The following is a 19770-nucleotide window of genomic DNA, read 5'->3' as shown; positions in this document are numbered from 1 at the left end:
TTAGCAGAATGTGTTTTGCTCGGCATATAAAGACAAAAAACTAAGAACATCGAGATTTCCATTCATTGCAGGCAGAAGAAGGACATAATTGCGGGAGGTAGACATGGACATGGACGAGCTCAGACATGTCATTAATAATTTTAGCTTTGATAGACTTAAAAGCGGCAACCAGGGCTTCAACCGGATCCTCATCCAGCTGTTCGGGTTGCTGGGCCATGGAAAGTCCTCATTCATCAACACCTGTATATACGTCTGGCAAGATGGTGAATACAAGAACTGGGCAAAGGCAAATGAAGGTGATGGAGGACATACAATACATAGAATTCCACATAAAATCACAAGTAACATCATGGTGGTGGATAATCGAGGATTGCCGACATTGAATGCATATGGGGGCGGAGAGATCTTTGCTCAGCTCGGTGAGTGCCAATAGATCAAACAGTTCATTTTTTTTTTTCATGGGATTGAAGTATAGCCTGGAAACTTATAAAAACTGAAGATGGGGGCAATTATCTGATCATCGATAGCAGCCAGTTTGTTTTCTGTGAAGTTCTAAAAGGTTTGGTAGAAAAATGCCGTGGTAAAAAGTATGAGTATGTATCATATCAATCAGCATTTCCCAAACTTTTGTCTCAGTTATTAAAAACAAAGCTCAGACCTCCCATATTTTGTAAAAAGTTGTCTAACATGTAAATCTAATAGATAACTATAAGTATTAGGCCGCGTACACACGCGGGGACTGTTCGCCCAACTTTGTCCGTCAAACAGTTTCGGCAAACAGTCCGCTCAAAATTAGCATGGACGGACATGGCCACACACGACGAACGAACAGTTTGCTGAAACCGTGCGCGATGACGTGAATGGCACGTACGACGGGACGAAAAATACGACGTCCTATACACTGCATTATAACTTTCGGCGTGTTAAGCCTTCCTGAGCATGCGCGGAACTTAGTTTGTCGAACAAGCCTACACACGGGCGGACTGTTCGCTCAAACAAAGTTTCAGCGGACAGTTTTTCGGAATTTCCGAAAAACTTTGTTCGTCAAACTGTCCGCTGAAACTGTCCGCTGAACGCCCACACACGAGCGGACTGTCCGCTGAAACACTGTTCAGCGGACAAAGTTGGGCGAACAGTCCGCGCGTGTGTACGCGGCCTAAGGGATTGTGTGGGCAAATATAGTACACTTTGAAGTTCATTCGGCTTGTGTTTGACATCAGTTGATTTGGAATTCATTGGCAGGTGTATCCGACTTACAGAAGACCTCCTTCTGACCTGCTTATCACCTTCTTCACAACTGTTTTTGCATTCCCATAGATTTCAATTGGCAAAGAAGCAGTTTTAATGGGAACAATGGGATTGTCTATAAAAGAGAGAAATGGTTAGGCAGTAAGGTAGAGGGAAAGAGGAAGGGGGAGGAGGGGTGAAACAGAGAAGGGGGGTTAAGGGAGAGGGGAGGGGGAACGGAGGCTTGCATGACAACACCTGGGAAATAAATACATTGGGTATATGAACCCGTACAACGAAATAACACGTTTATAGCTCAGATGGAATGGTTCCTATAAAAAAGATGTTAGCATTGCAAGTTCAGGGGGGTGGTAGCAACATCAGGGTCTTTAACTCAGTGGTTTTAAATTCCATCCATGAGATCCAAGTTATATGATGTCTTTGAGCGGTAGACCTGTTGTGGTGAGTATTGTCCTCCACGAGATACACTTCCACTACCTTTTGTAGCCAGCTTTTGATTGTCTGAACCCCAGGTTGTCCCCAACGAGCTGGTATCAGTGCCTTTGCTGTGTTCAGCAAGTGAGGCATAATCGAGCGTTTGTATGCGCCAACCGATGCCGTGGTGGTGTGGAAAAGAATGGTCCAAGGATCATTCTGAAGGCTGGTGCCAGTGATCCGGTGTATAAGTTGGGTAATGGTGGCCCAAAATGGTTGAATGATGGGGCATGACCACCAGATATGTGCATGCGTCGCTTTAAGACCACAATTCCTCCAACAGGACAGGGAATTGTCAGGGAACATCTGGTGCAACTTTGACGGGGTGTAGTGCCATCTGGTGAGCAGTTTATAGTTCACTTCCGCCATTTTAGAAGCAAGGGATGAGACGTGGGTTAACTGTAGGATTTTATCCTTACAATGTTTTGTGATTGGTGAGTTTAGATCCGCTTCCCATTTGGTTAGGAAAGCCGGGTGTGCCTTGCCGAGGAGGGAAATAAGAGCTTTGTAGGAAATCGAGATGCAGTGTAAGGGCGGGTGTTCTGGATGGAACACCTCCTCGATAGCATTTAGGTCTTCTAGCCCTCTTAGCGGCTGGGAGAGGGTTCTAACAAAGCACTGAAGCTGTGTGAACCTCCAATTATCCAGGGATGTAGCAGATCTGGTGCCAATAATTTCAGACAAGGGCTTGATAGCCTTAGCTCGGAGGACATGGTGTAGCAGTAAGGGTTGATCTGGGGACCATGTCTTAAAGCCTGGGTCAAGCAAGCCAGGCAAAAAACAGTTATGATTAAGAAGTGGTAATAAGGGAGAGTCATATGACCAAGAGAATTTCCTGTGTAAAGCGTCCCAGGCATCTAAGGTAGAAGTGGTGAGTGAAGAAGTTGTGCAGCTGAGGTCTCTATGCAGGCGGGGTATCCAGGGGCTCACCAAGAGGTCAGTGCCGCTGAGTACATTTTCCAGGCCAACCCACAATTTGGAGTGGGCAGCATATCTCCAATCTGCTATTCTCGACAATACTACAGCGTAATAATAAGCTCTAAAGTTCGGGAGGGCCAGTCCCCCCGAGACCCTGGAGCGGTACAAAACTTCCCTTGAGACTCTGGGGTGACTGTTCCTCCAAATATAGCGGGAGATCATGATCTTCAGTGTTGTAAAGAACCCCATGGGCACACCCAGTGGAATCATTTGAAAAAGAAAAAGCAGCCGAGGTAATATGTTCATTTTAACAACATTTACCCTGCCTAGCCAGGAATGTGCCAAGCTATTCCAATTCCTTAGGTCCTTTTTCACTTTATTCAATAAAGGGATATAATTGTGCTTGAAAAGTGAATGAATATTAGATGAAAGGTATATACCCAAGTACTTCATGGTACATTGAACCCATCTAAGCCCCTGTATACAAGGTCGGAGATTTCCACAACCAAATCCGTCGGATTTTGTCCGTCAGATTTAGTCTGACGGATTGTGTCCGAAATTGTTGCAGCATACACACGGTCGGACTAAGTTGTCGAAAAATCCGATCTTTCAGAACGTGATGACGTAATTTCTTTATGATGGGACTAGATTAAGGCTAGTAGCCAATAGCTTTGATGTAGGAATTTGATCTGAGCATGCGTGGCACTTGGTCCGATCAAAATTCTCTACACTTGATCGGATTACGTCCAACCGGCCCAGTTGGTCGGGAAATATTTCCAACATGTTGGAAAATTGGGTCCGACGGAGATTCGGACGGAATCAGTCCGATGCATACCACACACAGTCGGATTATCTGACGACATGGTCCGATAAGACGCATTCCGACGGATTCTCCGACCGTGTGTACGCGGCATAAAAGGGAAGAGGGGACGCAGTAATGTCTCTTCTCGTCTAGGGAGGTTGATGTTTAAGATCTCTGACTTGGTAAGGTTAATTTTGAAGTTGGAGAATGATTGGAAGGTGGAGAAAGCAGACATAAGGTTAGGTAGTGATATGCGAGGCTGTTGTACAAAAAACAAGATATCATCAGCATATTCCACATATTTGTGAGTTGTAGAGCCTACTTGAATACCATGTATAGCAGAGTTCCATTTAACCGTGGACAGAAAGGGCTCTAGGGTGAGTGCGAACAGGAGAGGGGAAAGGGGGCAGCCCTGCCTAGTCCCATTAAAGAGTGTGAATGAATAGGGGCGTGGCCTGGACGGCGATGGTGTAGGTCGCAAGTGAGCTGAGCTCCGCTCCCGGCCTATCCTGCCCAGACATCCTGTTCTCTACACTCGACTGGGAATCATTTGTGCATACCCGGAGGACTCGTGGACGCACCGGCCAGAGATCCTGTGATGTCTCCGCCGAAGAAAGGCAGTAATTCAGCTGCTTCTTCCCTCGAGAAATTCCGGAGAGCAGACAGGGAGGGGGACCAAGATGGCGCTTCCACACAGCGTGCGGACCAGCAGCCTGCAAGTGACACCGCAAAGGTGCTTGATGCTATTTCCGCGTGCCAAACGTCCTTAACCTCCAAGATCGAGGAAATCAGGGTGGACATCTCCCTGATTCGGCAGGACATGACCAAATTAAGGGACCGTGTCAAGGAAGCGGAGGACCGGATTAGCACCGCAGAGGATGCGCTGCATCCACTCCAACATTCCCACGCGGAGGTACAGCGCCAATTGCAGCTCCTCGCCATGAAGCATGACGATCTGGAGAACAGGGCCCGCCGATCGAACCTCCGCTTCGTGGGCCTTCCGGAGGGTGCTGAGGGTCCGGATCCCCCCTCTTTCCTAGAGAACCTCCTGATCTCAACGTATGGCAGGGAGGCCTTCTCCACGTCGTTTGTGGTGGAGAGGGCGCATCGCATGCCAGCCAAGAGGCCTCCGGATGGTGCGCCTCCCCGCACATTCATAGCCAAGCTGCTTAATTTTCGAGACCGCGATGCTATTCTACGTTTGAGCAGGGAGAAGGGTAACATACCCTTTCAGGCTGGCCGGCTGATGGTATTCCCGGATTTTTCGGCGGAGGTGCAGAAGCAGAGGGCTCGTTTTGTGGAGGTGAAGCGTCGGCTGAGGACCCATCATCTGAAGTACGCGATGATGTACCCTGCAAGGCTTCGTATTGTTGGGGAGGATCGTGCACATTTTTTCGATGATGCTGCGCAGGCGGCGGACTGGCTGGACAGACGGGAGGCTGCTAGGAACCGCCCGGCCTGAGTAGCGGCGGCCTGTTTGGGGAGGTGAGCCTACTTTTTGACTGTTTTTCCCCTCCGGGTTTCTCCGTACTGCCACTTGCTGTTGTCGCCCGCACTAGTGCGGGTTTATTGCACCCATGACTGCTCCTTCTCTGTTTGTTTATTTAGCCCATAAGTTTTTCTGTTTTTTCCCCTTTTTGCATCTATTTTTTCTTCACCATTGGTGCCTATGGGCCTTAAGCCTCCTGCTACCTGTTCCGTGACGGCAAGTGGACTATCGACGGCTCCCGCTTTTCGTGAAGCACCAGGACTTTTGCAAGAAGTGAGGGGACTTTGCTTTCTCTGGATGGGGGAGGGGGGGGGGAGTGGCAGTATGCCTTGATCCTCTGTTCTCTTTTCTTATTTTATTATTGCTCTGTTGTTGCTGGTTCTAACTGCTATGGTACACATTTTTGTGATGGCGGTTTGTATGGTTCCCGGTCAGCGCACAATGACTCTGGACTCCTGTATGTTTTTTCCCCCTTTTTTTTTTCTTTCTGTCTTCCTTTTGTTGATATCCTTATTTTTACACCTTTTTTTTTAACGGGCTGGGGGTGGGGGTGGTTGGCTCTATTGCTCCTATGGGCTTCTAGTGTGGCCACAGTCGCCGCCTCAGCGAGTGGTCGTCCTCTGTTAGGGTGGATACCGCCTGGGCCGTGTGCGCAGGGGATTGTGTGGGCTGACCGGCCTCGGCTGCTCGGCTGCCCTTGGGCGCATGTCCGGGGGTCGGGTATCTACTAGGTTGGGGATAAATGCTCCGGCTATGTTGGGGAAGCTGAGGGCTGGGTGGGGGTGGGAGGGGGGGAATTTGGTTGTAGTTCTGTTTAAAGTTGTGTTTTTGGTGGTACAGGTGGTTATCCCTGTAGCCTGGGATTACTTATATGTTTTTTGTTTTTCTATGTTCTTTCTGCAATGTCATACTAGGGGAGGGGGGGTGGGATTGATATGGTGGTTAAATTGTATACCCTGGTCCATGGCTGTAATTCTGTGTGTATATGTCGGCTGTTAAATTCTTGACGTGGAATGTCCGCGGGATCAGAGATAAACTCAAGCGTACTGCTGTCTTTGGTTGCCTGAAGGCATACAGGGCTGACATTATTGTGCTGACTGAGACGCATGTGACCGGCCAGCTTCGGCTCGCGCTTCGGCGGCCCTGGGTTGGCTGGTCGTACCACGCGACTCATTCTCCCTACTCTCGGGGCGTCTCGGTCCTTGTGGCTAAGACGTTGCACTTTGGTCTGATCTCCCTGCGGACAGATCCACTGGGCCGCTATATTTTTATGCACTGTAATATCTATGGCAAACCGTGTCTGATTATAGCCCTATATATACCACCCCCGTACTCTGCATGCTTGGTCAATGAGGGTCTGCTGTATATGGCCCAATACCCGGGAACCCCGGCCATTTGGCTCGGGGACTTCAACATGACTCTGAACCCCCAAAGGGATAGGTTACGCAGTGACACGGATCCGACTACTCCGACGGAAACTAGACTGTCCCGCACTCTTGGTGAGTTCTCCTTGACTGAGGTATGGCGGCATAGGAACCCTGAAGCCACTGCTTATTCTTGTTTCTCAGCCTCGCATACCACTATGTCCAGGATTGACTATATCCTGGTGTCTGATGTCCTTCTCTCACGGGTGGAGGACGCGGGATACCATGCTAGATCTCTTTCAGACCATGCCCCTTGTTGGGCAACTATATGCCTGGCTCCTCAGGTGGGACCCCGTTCTTGGCGCCTCAACCCCTTTTGGCTGACGGCGTTGGGGGAGGAGGGTGAGGGCCTGGCGGGGGAGTGGCGGTATTTTTTTGAGATTAATAGGGGCACAGCCGCGGTGGGGACGGTGTGGGAGGCGTTCAAGCTACATGCTCGTGCGGTTTTAATTAGCCGGATAAATAGACTAAAGCGGGCATCCCAGGAGACCTTGCGACAGGCGCTAGCACAGCTAGAATCGACGACTGATGCGTTTGTGTCTCTTCCCACACACGCCAACGCCTCGGCGCTTAAACTTCAAACGCGTGTGGTGGAGCAACTACACTTTGAGCGGGCTCGGCGTAAACATTTTTTCTCGAGACAGCGCATTTTCGAACAGGGCGAAAGGGCTGGGAAACTGCTGGCCTACTTGGCCCATCAGGATGCCAGGCCTCCGGTGGTGGTCTCGCTAATGGATCGTAATGCTGCCCTGACATTTGACCCACTGGCTGTGGCAGACCTGTTTCGCCGTTACTATGCTGACCTATATACGTCCAGGGCGTCGGCCACGGCGCAGGAGACCCGGGCCTTTTTGCAGACTGTCCCATTTGCGCAACTGTCTGCGGCTCAGACCGCTGAGCTGGAACTCCCCTTCACTAAGGAGGAGGTGGAGGCTGCGATTATGTCTCTGGCGGCCTCTAAGGCCCCTGGGCAGGACGGTCTACCGTTGGACTTTTACGTGGCATATATAGAGGTGCTCGCCCCTGAACTTCTCCGTCTATACAATTCCCTGTTTGACACCGGATCCCTTCCCGAATCCCTTCGGCAGGCGACGATTGTGGTTCTTCCGAAACCGGGGAAGGATCCCGCCCTCCCTGATTCATACAGGCCAATTTCCCTGCTCCAGGTTGACACCAAGATCATGGCAAAAATTTTGGCGTCCCGGCTGAACCCGCATATTCTCTCTCTGATTCATCCGGACCAGACCGGGTTTATGCCGGGTAAAAACACGGCCATGAATGTCCGCAGATTACACATGAATCTCCAGGCATGTCATGAGGGGACGGGTGCCCGGGTTGTGGTGGCATTGGATGCGGCCAAGGCATTCGATTCAGTGGAATGGGACTATTTGTGGGAATGCCTTGGTCGGTTTGGGTTTGGCCCTAACTTTGTCCAGTGGGTTAGGGTGTTATACTCCTCCCCGGAGGCCAGGGTGGCGGTGAACGGGCAGATGTCGGAGCCCTTGGTCTTGGGCCGGGGGACTAGGCAGGGCTGCCCGTTGTCTCCACTCCTTTATGCTCTGGCGGTGGAGCCGCTTGCGGCTTCTCTCCGCGCTAGTGATCATGTCCAGGGGCTTCGGTCGGGCCCCATTACCGAGAAGGTAAGCTTGTACGCAGACGACATGCTCCTTTATCTGGCTGATGAGGGGGTGTCACTGCGGGCTGCCCTTCAGATAATTGAGGACTTTGGGGCTCACTCGGGCCTACGGGTTAATTGGACAAAATCCCAGATCCTACCCATAGACCTGTCTCCCCCCGCCTGCGACGCGGCCTCCCTCCCTCTTAGTCGTGTATCGTCCATTCAATATTTGGGAGTCCAGATTACTAGGGACCCTCTTGATTATGTGAATCATAATATCTTACCGCTACTCCCATATATCAAGGCAAAGACACAAACATGGGCCAGATTACCTTTGGGGGTAATGGGCAGAATCAACCTTATAAAAATGATCATCTTACCCAAGGTCCTATATAAAATGTGGCATTCGCCCACTTTTATACCCCTTAAAATTTTCAAAACAATAGACACCATCCTTAACACTTTCGTCTGGGGTTCAGGCCGTCATAAACTGGCGTGGAACACACTTAAAAATCCCACGGACTTAGGGGGGGCGGCGCTCCCTGACCTGCGTTCGTATTATATTGCTGCCCAGCTGTCCCATTTCCACCACCTGCACAAGTCGGATGGCCCCAGGTATCATGCGCTGATATGTGGAAAAGTTCTTGACCCTACACATGCTCCCATACAGGTGCTGTTTCGTGGACGTGCGCGGGGTGGGAGGGGGAAGGGCGGCACACCCCTGCTGGATCAGCACCGGCGCGTCTGGGAGGTTGCTCAGGAGATGGTTGGGGCTGACGGGGTGCATTCACATACGCCACTGTGGCATAACCCCCAGTTGGGGGAGCTCAGGTCGTTACCAGGAGTGCGGCAATGGGCCTCTAGGGGGGTGCTATATTTACATCAGGTGGTCTCCCCGCTGGGAGTCCGCAGTTTTTCAGTATTACAAGCGGAATTTAGACTCCCCTCGCATATGGCTTTTTGTTATGCACAACTCTCGCACGCCCTCCGAGCCCAGTTTGCGGACGGGTTCCCTAGTACTCAAGAAATGCCTCTGGTGGGGGTTGTAGTTGGGGAGGACCCCGCCAAGCTTATTTCAAATATATACACCTTACTTAGATCGCGCACGGTAACTGGGATTGCGGAGGTAGCTAAACATAGGTGGGAGGTGGATGTGGGCCCATTAGACACTGAAGACTGGGAGGACATCCTCACCAATGTTGGACTGGTTTCCCCTAGGCTGTCTGACCGGCTAACCCAACTTTACATTGTACACAAGGCTTACCTCACCCCACTAAGACTGAGCAAGTTCCGCACGGCATATGACCCGGGGTGTCCGCGTTGTGGGGTTCACCCGTGCACATTTTATCATTTACTATGGGCCTGCCCGGACGTTCAAGCCTTTTGGTTGCATGTCATCCGTTTTCTACACGATCACATGGGTTATCCGTTACAGGCTGATCCCAAACTTTGCCTACTAGGCCTTCTTCCTGACGCTCAGACCAACCGCTGTCATGCTGCCTTTTTGCACGAGACCCTGTTCAGTGCTAGAAAGCTGATCGCTAAGCTGTGGTTACGCACAGTACCACTTACAGTTAGAGCGTGGATGCTTGAGGTGAATCTGTCATTGCCTTTGAAGAAGGTCATATATGTGCATAGGGGCTGCCCCAATAAATATAATAAGATATGGGATAGGTGGCTTGCCAATCCGGACACTTGTGTGGAGTCTGATTAAAGTTGTACGGTAGGCACTTTGCTTACAATTGAAATCTAGCAATTATGTGTGCTCTAAGTTCCCAGTCTATTGGCGGAACTGGCCGGTGGGTGGTGGGTGGGTTGTTGGGGTGATTTTGAAGCTGGTTTGACCACCGTAGCTGTAATGTTTATCGTTGCCCTGTGTGACATCTGTCTATGTATTCTGAAAGCCTTGTTATTCTCACATGTTTTGTATGCTGTATGACTTGCTGATCTTGTCCACCAATAAACTTGTTGTTTTTGAAAAAAAAAAAAAAAAAAAAAAAGAGTGTGAATGAATCACTCAACATGCCGTTAATGCAAATTTGTGCCTTGGGGTTGGAGTACTGGGAGGAGATGCAATGGAACATTCTTGGGCCCAAACCAAAGTGCCACAGGATTGCTCGGAGGTATTCCCAGTTCACCCTATCAAACGCCTTTTTGGCATCAGTATAAATAAGTAGGATGTGCTGGGAACGCCTATGGACGAGTTGGATTAGGGATATTGCTCGGAGGGAATTATCTTTGGCTTCCCTGCTGGGTATGAAACCCGTTTGATCTTTTGAAATCCAGCTGGGTATAAGGGGGAGAAGACGGTTAGCTATTACCTTGGAGTATAATTTAACATCCACATTCAGCAGGGATATTGGTCTATAGCTGATCCTTTCCTGGCGTGGGGATAACAGTAATGTGTGCTGCTAGAGATTCAGGACGTAAGCCCGATGTTTGTGTAATCGAGTTGGCGTATGCTGTGAGATGTGGAAGAAGAAGGTCGCTGAATGTCTTAAGCCCCGTACACACGGGCGGACTTTTCGAGGGAAAAAGTCTGACAGACTTCCGACGGAGTTCTGTCGGAGTTCCGACAGAGTTCTGGCGGACTTTTCGACCGAACGGACTTGGCCACACACACAATCACACCAAACTCCGACGGAGTCGAACGTGATGATGTACGACTGGATTCGAATAAGGAAGTTCATAGCCAGTAGCCAATAGCTGCCCTAGCGTCGATTTTAGTCCGTCGGAATAGCATACACACGAGCAAATTTTTCGAAGGGCCCGCGTCCGGCGGAGTTCCGTCGGGAAAATTTGAAGCATGTTCCATATTCTAAAGTCCTTCGGACTTTGGCGAGTCAAAAGTCCGCTGCAGCCCACACACGATCGAATAGTCTGACGGACTCAGTCCGTCGGAGTTTGGATGTTGAAAAGTCCGCTCGTGTGTACGCGGCATTATAGTAAAAGATAGAAAAACCGTCGGGGCCGGGAGCCTTCCCTATAGGGGAGGACTTCAGGGCCATTTGGAACTCCTCCACGGAAAAGTCCGCTTCCAGGTCTTTAAGAGGCGGAAAGTTTAGGCAGCTTGGCTTCCCTTAGGTAGGAGGATATGCGATTATGCCTCTCCTGAGGGGACAGAGAAGATGCTTCGCTGGTCACATTGTATAGATCAGCATAATAATTCCTAAACCCCTTCACAATGTGTGGGGTTGCGTGCACCATGTCACCATTGGGAAGTTTAATCTTAGGAATAAAGGAGGCAGTTTGCCTTGCTTTAAGGGATCTCGCCAATAGCCTGCCCGGTTTATTCCCCCACTCGTAAATTTTCTGCGCATAGCGGTGGAATTTCCATTTGGTGTCCAAGTCAAGGAGGTTTTTCAATTCTTCTGGCTTTAGCGTAAGGGCCTTAAGGTGATTTGGGTGTAACGTGAGTTTATGTTGCCTGTCAAAATCCGCTATCTGATGTAGCACCTCTGCAATTTGGTGACCATGCTCCCTCTTTTTTCTAGCTCCCAATTCCATAAGGCGGCCTCTCACAGTGGCCTTATGTGCTTCCCATACAATCGCAGAGGAAGACACTGGAGGTTTGTTATCCTGGAAGTATTGCTTTAAGTGAGATGATAACTCAGAGACCTCCGCTTGATTAGAAAGGAGCGAGTCGTTCAATTTCCAATTAAAGGAGCGGTGAGCTAAGGTGGGCATGGTCACGGTCATCGACACCTGTGCATGATCCGATATGGTGGTGGAACCAATACTTGCGGACCTCTGGAGCTGGAGGGGATGGTGATCTAGGAAAATATTGTCTATACGTGAGCAGGATTGGTGAGTCTTGGAGAAGTGGGAAAAGTATTTGTCTTTAGGATGGAGTATCCGCCAGACATCAACCAGTTAGAGGTCCATGAGTCTACGTTTAACATAAGAAAAACGCTTAAAGGAAATACTAGAGCGACCATGTGAGGTCTAGAATGGGGTCTAAAGGCATATTAATGTCTCCTGCAAGAATAGTTATACTTTTGCTGAATTGTGACAATTTCGAAAGAGTTTGGGCGAGAAATGCAGTTTGGTTGTGGTTCGGACAGTAAACATTGGCTAGCGTACACTGGGTGGTGCCCAAGAACCCCCTTAAAAATAAGAAGCGACCATAATCATCCGTTAACATAGTTTTGAGGCGAAAGGGTATGCTGCTGCTGAAGCCAAGGCCTTTGGCTTTGTTGTGTCAGAGAAACTATAGAACCATTGGCGAAATTGTGGGGATGCCAATTTGAACCGACGTAGTGTGGGTCAAATGTGTTTCCTGGAGAAAGGCAATAGAACAAGCAGATTTTTTCAGTTCCCTGAGAACTTGATGCCATTTAGCGGCAACATTCAGCCCCCTAACATTGTATGTAGAAATTGTTAGCGTGGCCATTCCATCAGCAGAGTCCAGCCTCTTGGCTCATATAGCAATGCAAGCCATCCGGGGAGGGGAGGGTGGGAGTAGGAGAGGGCAGAGAAAGATAGAGGGGAAGAAAACAGTAAAGATGAGTGAATATAGAGAACAGACACATCAGTTGAGATATCCATGGGGAACTGCATTATGTCACATAGAAATCTGCGGTGATCCCTGTGGGGAGGGTGAGAGCCGATGGCGATCATAATCATCAACGGGACATCAGGAGTTACAGCACGAAAGCCATCCGCTCCCGCCAACCCCAAAAGGAAGGGGGGTAGGGTGGGTACCCTGCAAAAGGTACATGGGAGCAATATGCTCCATCAGCATTCAGCATAGGTAAAGTAAATACACAAAAAAGCTCTATAAAAACATAGTAATACTCAAGATCAACATGACTGTAACAAATAAGTCCCAGTGAACAGGACAATGAAACTCACAGGCTCGGTCAACCGAACTAAAAAGGGTCCATAGGCAGGGGGCGTGCACAAGTCGGTCAGTCTTTGGAGGCCAGAGTACAATCGGGGATCAGACCGACAGCCACCTGAGTGGGAAGCACCCCTTGCCAATCCGTGGCTCCGAACACTCGTATAAAAACACAAGAGAAAAGAGAGAGAGAGACAAAACAAAAAAAAAACAAAAAGAAAAAGTCAAAGAAAAAAGCATAAACAGCAGGAAACTCCTCTTAGGAATTCTTTTACGTGGATCCTGGATTTGAAGTGCGCCTCTTCTTAGAGGGGGTTCTACGCCATTGTGGTTCTGGTGCGGGTGAGAATCTAGGCACTTGGTCCTGCCAACCCGGGAGGTCAATTTGAGGTAGGTTAAGCTCCTTTATAAACAACTGTAAGTCCTCGGGGTACCGTAGAGTATCGAAGCGGCCATTTTTTGTGGCGATAAGGCATGCCAGAAAGCCCCATCTGTAAGTGATCCCCTCGGTATGGAGATGCTCCAGAAGGGGTTTAAGGGCCCTACAACGATCCAGAGTCTCATTGGCCAGGTCCAGAAAGATGCTGATGATGGCACCATCAAAGTCTATGGAAGGGGTGCTCCGCATTTTGACCATGATGGCATTTTTATCTGTAAAATAGTGTAGGTGGCAGATGACGTCCCTAGGTTGATCTGAAGAGAAGTTACGGGAGCAAATCGCCTGATGTATGCAGTCAAATCTCAGCCGTTTGGTAACAGGGTTGCCCAAGATAGTGTTAAAGATGCCGCGAATCGACGGTTCAAGATCATTATCTTTTTGTTGTTCCTACAGTTTCTGTTCTCGAGGTCTTCGAGTTTATAAGAGGAGGCCTGTTGTGCAGTCTCCTGAAGTTCTCTTATGGCTGTAGCCTGTGAGTCCTGTCTGAGCTCCGTTTCTTCCACCCTGTCTAGGATATGCACCATGTCAGCCCTAACTCCGGTGATCTCTTTCTTTATGGATTTTTCAAGTCCATGGAACATTCCAGCAAGTTCCTTTTTGAGCCCGCTCACCAGGGTTGACATGTCGGAGCCCACAGGGGAGCCGGGGTCCTCCATGAGATCTGAACAACAGGACAATGCGGGCGAATTCTCCCATGCAGACGCTGCAGGTGAGGAAGGAGAGGCACCGCGCTTGGGGGTCCTGACCTGGACGCTGCGTGATCCAGAGTCTGATCTGCCAGCAGCTAGGTATTGTCGTATGGGACCTGTGACGGCAAGAGAAGGCGCTGTACCCTTCCCGGGTCTCTTGTTAGTTGTGGAGCGGGATTTAGGTGTTTTCGGTGGCATAATTAGAGCTATATAGCTGAACGCTAAGCGGGGATCATCTTACTCACAATTGTTCAGCGACATGAGTAGGTTGTTAGACAAGCAGCTATGTAAAGATATGAGGGTGTGTAGGGCGCTTCTTGGGGTCAGGGCAGAGAGTCCAGATGAGAGGGAAGGCTGTAATGTGCCAAGGAAAAGTGCACAAGAATTAGCAGCAGACTGGGGCAGCAGTGTTGCATCAGGGAGCTGAGTGGAGCTGTGGGTGTAGTAAGATGGCCGCCCAGTACAGAAGGTAGGCCGCAGCCTCAGATTAGAGTAATAGGCCGCAATTTGGGCAAGGTCCAGGGCCTCTCACAGGATCCCCCCCTTGTGCTCAGCTGCAGGGAGGGTGGCAACCAAGGTAGCAGCTTAGGTTGTTACACAGGCCCCCGGTCTCCCCAGACACTCGCCGGCACGTGGAGCAGCCGAGGCCTGCAGGTGCAACGATCGTCCGTCTCTCTCCGCAGCCCCCGTATCAGGTATGCCTGGCGAGGTGACGATCGGTGGCCTCCGAGGTCCCAGGAGGCCCACTGCAGATGAGGAAGATGCCACTCTGCCTCCGGGGCTGTGTGGAACGGCACGGCGAGGTGTAGGCCGCAAGATGGTGCCGGCATAAAATTCCCAGCTGACGGTGGGGCAAACACACAAATTTCTGCACAAGCAGATGTCCGGGAGTGACCCCTCTCCACTGGGCCCCGAAAAAGCTCCTTTTAGTGTGCCTGCGAGGTGGATGGAAGCAGATTGTGCTTGGGCGGTGAGGAGCTCAGACTCCACACGTCTGTACGCTCTCGCTGACGGACACGCCCCCCGCCCTCTCGTTGTTAAATGGAGCTTCCAGATTCCGATAAGCCCCCTGCCCATAAGCCCCCGCAACCATCAGGCCAGGATTGTGGGGAAGAGGCCCTGGCTTTCATCAACATGGGGACAAGGTGCTTTGCTAAGGGGGGGGGGGGACCTCCCTGGCAAGGTAACACTCTGGTTTGGTTTAGAAGGGGGTGGGGTTGATCCATGCTTCTCCAAACCCTTTTTATGCCCAGCCAGTCTGCATGCTCAGGCAAGAGTCTGGCATGGAGTTTAGGTGGGACCTGATTCCCCCTTAATTCCCTCTTGATTGGTCTGGTATTGGAGATGACCTCTTGCCACAGATTCTCAATAGAATTTACATCTGGACTGTGGCTGGGTCATTCTAACACATGAATATGCTTTGATCTAAACCATTCCCTTGTAGCTCTGGCTGGATGTTTCGGGCCGTTGTCCTGCTGGAAGGTGAGACTCCGCCCCGGTCTCAAGTCTTTTGCAGGTTTTATTTCTAAGATTTCCCTGTATTTGGCTCCATCCATCTTCCCATCAACTCTGACCGGCTTCTCTGTCCCTGCTGAAGAAAAGCATTCCCACAACAGGATGCTGTCACCACCATGTTTCACGGTGGGGTGGGGTGTGTAATAGTTGTCCTGTGGATAGATTCTCCCACCTGAGCTGTGGATCTCTGCAGCTCCTCCAGAGTTACCTTGGACCTCTTGGCTGCTTCTCTGATGAATTCTCTCCTTGCCCGGCAGGTCAGTTTAGGTGGACGGCCATGTCTTGGTAGGTTTGCAGTTGTGCCATACAGGGCCAGATTAAGAACCTCATGGGCCTGGTGCTGAGGATTTTGATGCGGCCTTTTATAAACAATAAATAAATAAAAATGCAAACTATTTTTTGTTATAACAATTTAAATTAAAGAGAGAGAGGGAGGAAGAGAGAGAGAGAAAGGGGATGAAAGAGGTGTGAGGGGTAAGGGAGGGAGGATGAGAGAGAAAGGGGGGGGTGGGATATTTTAAGGACGCTTTTTTTACAAGTGCTATATTTAGAGTAGCTGACATCCCCCGTGTTCCTCTATACATCACAATAGTAATTACAAAATAAAATAAGTACTAATAATGGGGCAGAACAAATATGAGGACTGTGAGATTTCCTTTAGTTGAACTGACAAAAGTGCCCATTCTAGAGCTGGTAACATTGAGGAACATATAATTTTAACATATAATTTTAACATATAATTTTAAAGAACAGTTTTTGTGGGTAAGAGGCATAGGGGAGGAGTGTGGATGGTATAAAAGTGTGAAGTATGTGCAGGTGAGGGAGAGGAATGTGGAGGGTCTAACAGTGGGCACTATGTACATGAGAGGAGTGCAGAGGGTATGGCAGAAGGCACTATGTACAGGAGAGGAGTGTGAAGGGTAAGACAGTGGGCAGTATGCACAGCAGAGGAGTGTAGAGGGTATGAAATTGGGCACTATGTATGAGAGAAGAGTGTGGAGGGTATGACAGTGGGCACTATGTACAGGAGAGTAGAACAGTAAGCAGTAATTACAGGAGAGGAGTGTGGAGGGAGGGTAAGACGGTGGGCACTATGTATAGGAGAGGAGTATGGAGGGTATGAAAGTTAGTAGTATGTACAGGAGTGGAGGGTATGACAGTGGGCAGTATGTATAGGAGAGAAGTGTTGGAGGTATGGCAGTGGGCACTATGTATAGGAGAGAAGTGTTGGAGGTATGACAGTGGGCACTATGTATAGGAGAGGAGTGTGGAGGGTATGACAGTGAGTAGTATGTACAGGAGAGGAGTATGGAGGGTATAGCGGTGGGCACTATGTATAGGAGAGGAGTATGGAGGGTATGGCGGTGGGCACTATGTATAGGAGAGGAGTATGGAGGGTATGTCGGTGGGCACTGTATAGGAGAGGAGTGTGAAGGGTACGACAGTGGACACTATGTACAGGAGAGAAGTGTATGACAGCGGGCACTATGTACAGGTGAGGAGAGTGTAGGATATGACAGCGGGCGTTATGTATAGGAGAGAAGTGTGGAGGGTATGACAGTGAGCAGTATGTACAGGAGAGAAGTGTGGAGAGTATGACAGTGGGCACTATGTATAGGAGAGAAGTGTGGAAAGTATGACAGTGGGCACTATGTATAGGAGAGAAGTGTGGAGAGTATGACAGTGTGCACTATATATAGGAGAGGAGGATGAAGTAATCTGGGAAGGAAAAATGTAAAGGTTTGTGGAAGGATGTTTAGGGACTGCGTAGTGGTTAAGCGGGCCATGCATGGATTGAAATTACACCAATTAAGCAGAGACCAGCCATAGTCGATCTATGTATGGGCTAGCTGGTTTTACACAAGTCAACCTATTAAGCACTTGAGTGCAACCAGCCTGTCAGGTTTTCCCCAAAACAATCAGTGCTGCCAGCTATAGTTAGCAACACTAATCATTGTATTCACTGGCAGAACACAATAACACTGCGGGAGTGATCGCCCCATTCACAGGTCAGCAGGTGAGAGGGTGTGTGGGGACAGGCTGGGGAGAGATACTAGTCAGTCCCTGGGTAGGCACTGGTTAGAACCAGAGCCAGATACACACAGGTTACATATGCCACTATCATTAGAGCGAGAGCAATAATTCTACCACTAGACCTCCTCTGTAACTCTAAACATGTAACCTGTAAAAGAATGTAAAGCATGGCTTAATACACAACAAAAAATCGTGATAACTTTAGTGGTTTTTTTTTATGAATGAAACAGTTTCTTTCCAACATAAAAAGTTGCAAATACCACCATTTTATTCCATAGGGTGTCGGCTAAAACAATATATAATGCTTGAGGGTTCTGAGTAATTTTCTAGCATAAAAAAATGATGATTTTTACATGTAGGAGAGAAGTCTCAGAATGGGCCTGGGTGGCAAGGGGTTAATTATCATAAGTAATATACAAATAATTATTATAAGCACTGTGAGGTCATCCTCTCTGTCTGCAGCAGTGTTCCAGCTTGTATATATACTGCCGCTCTGTATGTAACTTCTGACAGGCTGCGCAAGGAGACCCATATCTCCGGAACCATATATAATAGCAACCCCATATTTTAACCAGTGCTGGGGTGGGTATTTAGCTACCTACCCACCAAATATGGGGTCTCTGTGACTCCTGATCGCCGAGCTACAATCCTCGAAGTCGATTTTTTTTTTTTTTTTTTTTTATTTTTTTTTTTTTTTTGGGCAAATGGGCCTATTTTGAGAAAGGGGCCTGGAGCTGCAGCTCCAATAGCCCCTATGTTAATCCGGCCCTGGTGCCATACTCTTTCCATTTTCCGATGATGGATTGAACAAAGCTCCATGAGATGTTCAAAGCTTGGGAGATGTTTTATACCCAAACCCTGCTTTATACTTCTCCACAATTTTATTCCTGACCTGTCTGGTGTGTTAGAAACAGCTGTATTTATACTGAGATTAAATTATACACAGGTGGACTATATTTACTAATTTAGGAAAGAGAAAGGCGCCTCTAAGTGAAGTGGTTAAAAGATTTATTACATCACAATGGGATTAAAAATGCTTACAAGACAGTAATGCCGCGTACACATGATCAAACTATCCGGCGGTCTTCTGTCGCCGCCACCGCCTCTTATTCCGACTTCAGGGGTCTTGTCCCCCTCTTCAGTTCTTCTTGCTGGGCCTCCGCTCCTTCTTCCAGCTCTTTTACAAGCAGTGGCCCGGTCTTCTATCAGAGGAGTCCGGCGAGAAGACCCCCCAAGACGGAAGAAGACCCCCGGAGATGTGCAATAAATTATTTTAAACCCTTGTGTGGTGTTTTAGTTTTAATATTTTTTACCAGGTGAATGGGTAGGGGTACATTGTACCCCATACTCATTCATATAGGGTGGGGGCCAGTATCTGGGGGCCCCCTTATTAAAGGGGGCTCCCGGATTTTGATAAGCCCCTCTCCCACAGACCCCGACAACCAACGGCCAGGGTTGTCGGGAAGAGGCCCTTGTCCTCCTCAACATGGGGACGAGGTGCTTTGGGGCCCCCCTTCCCCAAAGCAACCCCCCATGTTGAGGGCACGAGGCCTGGTATGGCTTGGGGGGTGCTCGCTCGTCCCCACTCCCTTTCCTGACTGGCCGGGCTGCGTGCTCGGATAAGGGTCTTATATGGACCTAGGGGGGACCCTCACGCTGTTTTTCGGCATAGGGCTTCCCCTTTAAGTCCATACCAGGTGACGGGGCCAGCGACGTGTCAATCTCGACACCGAAGGCGGCAACATTGACTTCCTTCGCTGGTCCCGTCTACCTGGAGCCGCGTTCAAAATGAACGGTCTTTCCTTCGTGTGTGGGCAAGTCCGTTCATTTCAAAAGTATGGCAGACTCCCGCAATAGTCCAGCGGACCTAGTCCGCCGGAAAAGTCCGGTCATGTGTGGGCAGGTCCGCTCGTTCGGAAAGTCCGGCGGACTTTCCGGTGGTTTGTCCGCCAGACTAAGTCCGCCGGATAGTCTGATTGTGTGTACACGGCATAAGAGGACATATAATAATTTGTCCTAATGCGGCTCTCTGTAATCCTGTAAGGAAAAGATACGATGGGGTTCTAGAACCAAGCTGCAATGCACACAGTCGATGTGACATCAGGAGAAGGTGGTGATCGGTAATGCGTTTCTGAGCATGCACAGCTCCTGACAAAGGAGCTGTGCATGCTCTGAAACGTGTTATCGCCCACCCCCTTCCCATTACATATTTATTTGTAAAACAATTTGAAAACCATTTATCATTTTCCTTCCACTTCACAATTATGAGTAGTGATGGAC

The 19770-nt window shown here is 49.3% G+C and overlaps 2 protein-coding genes across 8 annotated transcripts in view; both read left to right on the top strand.

Annotated features, from left to right (window-relative positions):
• CUNH13orf46 (chromosome unknown C13orf46 homolog) overlaps positions 1–19770 on the top strand; it is a 91129-nt gene that overhangs the window by 59176 nt on the left and 12183 nt on the right. The gene's annotated exons all lie outside the window — the stretch shown is intronic.
• Positions 89–19770, top strand: part of LOC144000384 (uncharacterized) — a 31041-nt gene continuing 11359 nt past the window's right edge. For both annotated transcript variants that reach the window (XM_077494190.1, XM_077494191.1), the window contains exon 1: positions 89–419. In XM_077494190.1, coding sequence (XP_077350316.1) covers positions 104–419 — 316 coding nt within the window. In that variant the 5' untranslated portion in view covers positions 89–103. The remainder of the gene's footprint in view (positions 420–19770) is intronic.

The sequence above is a fragment of the Lithobates pipiens genome, unplaced genomic scaffold (genome assembly GCF_037356315.1).
Source record: "Lithobates pipiens isolate NorthernLeopardFrog02 unplaced genomic scaffold, aLitPip1_a1.2 Scaffold_22, whole genome shotgun sequence".
Classification (NCBI taxonomy): Eukaryota; Metazoa; Chordata; class Amphibia; order Anura; family Ranidae; genus Lithobates; species Lithobates pipiens.
Note: the sequence above shows the minus strand (reverse complement) of the source record. Positions and strands in the feature narration are given on the sequence as shown.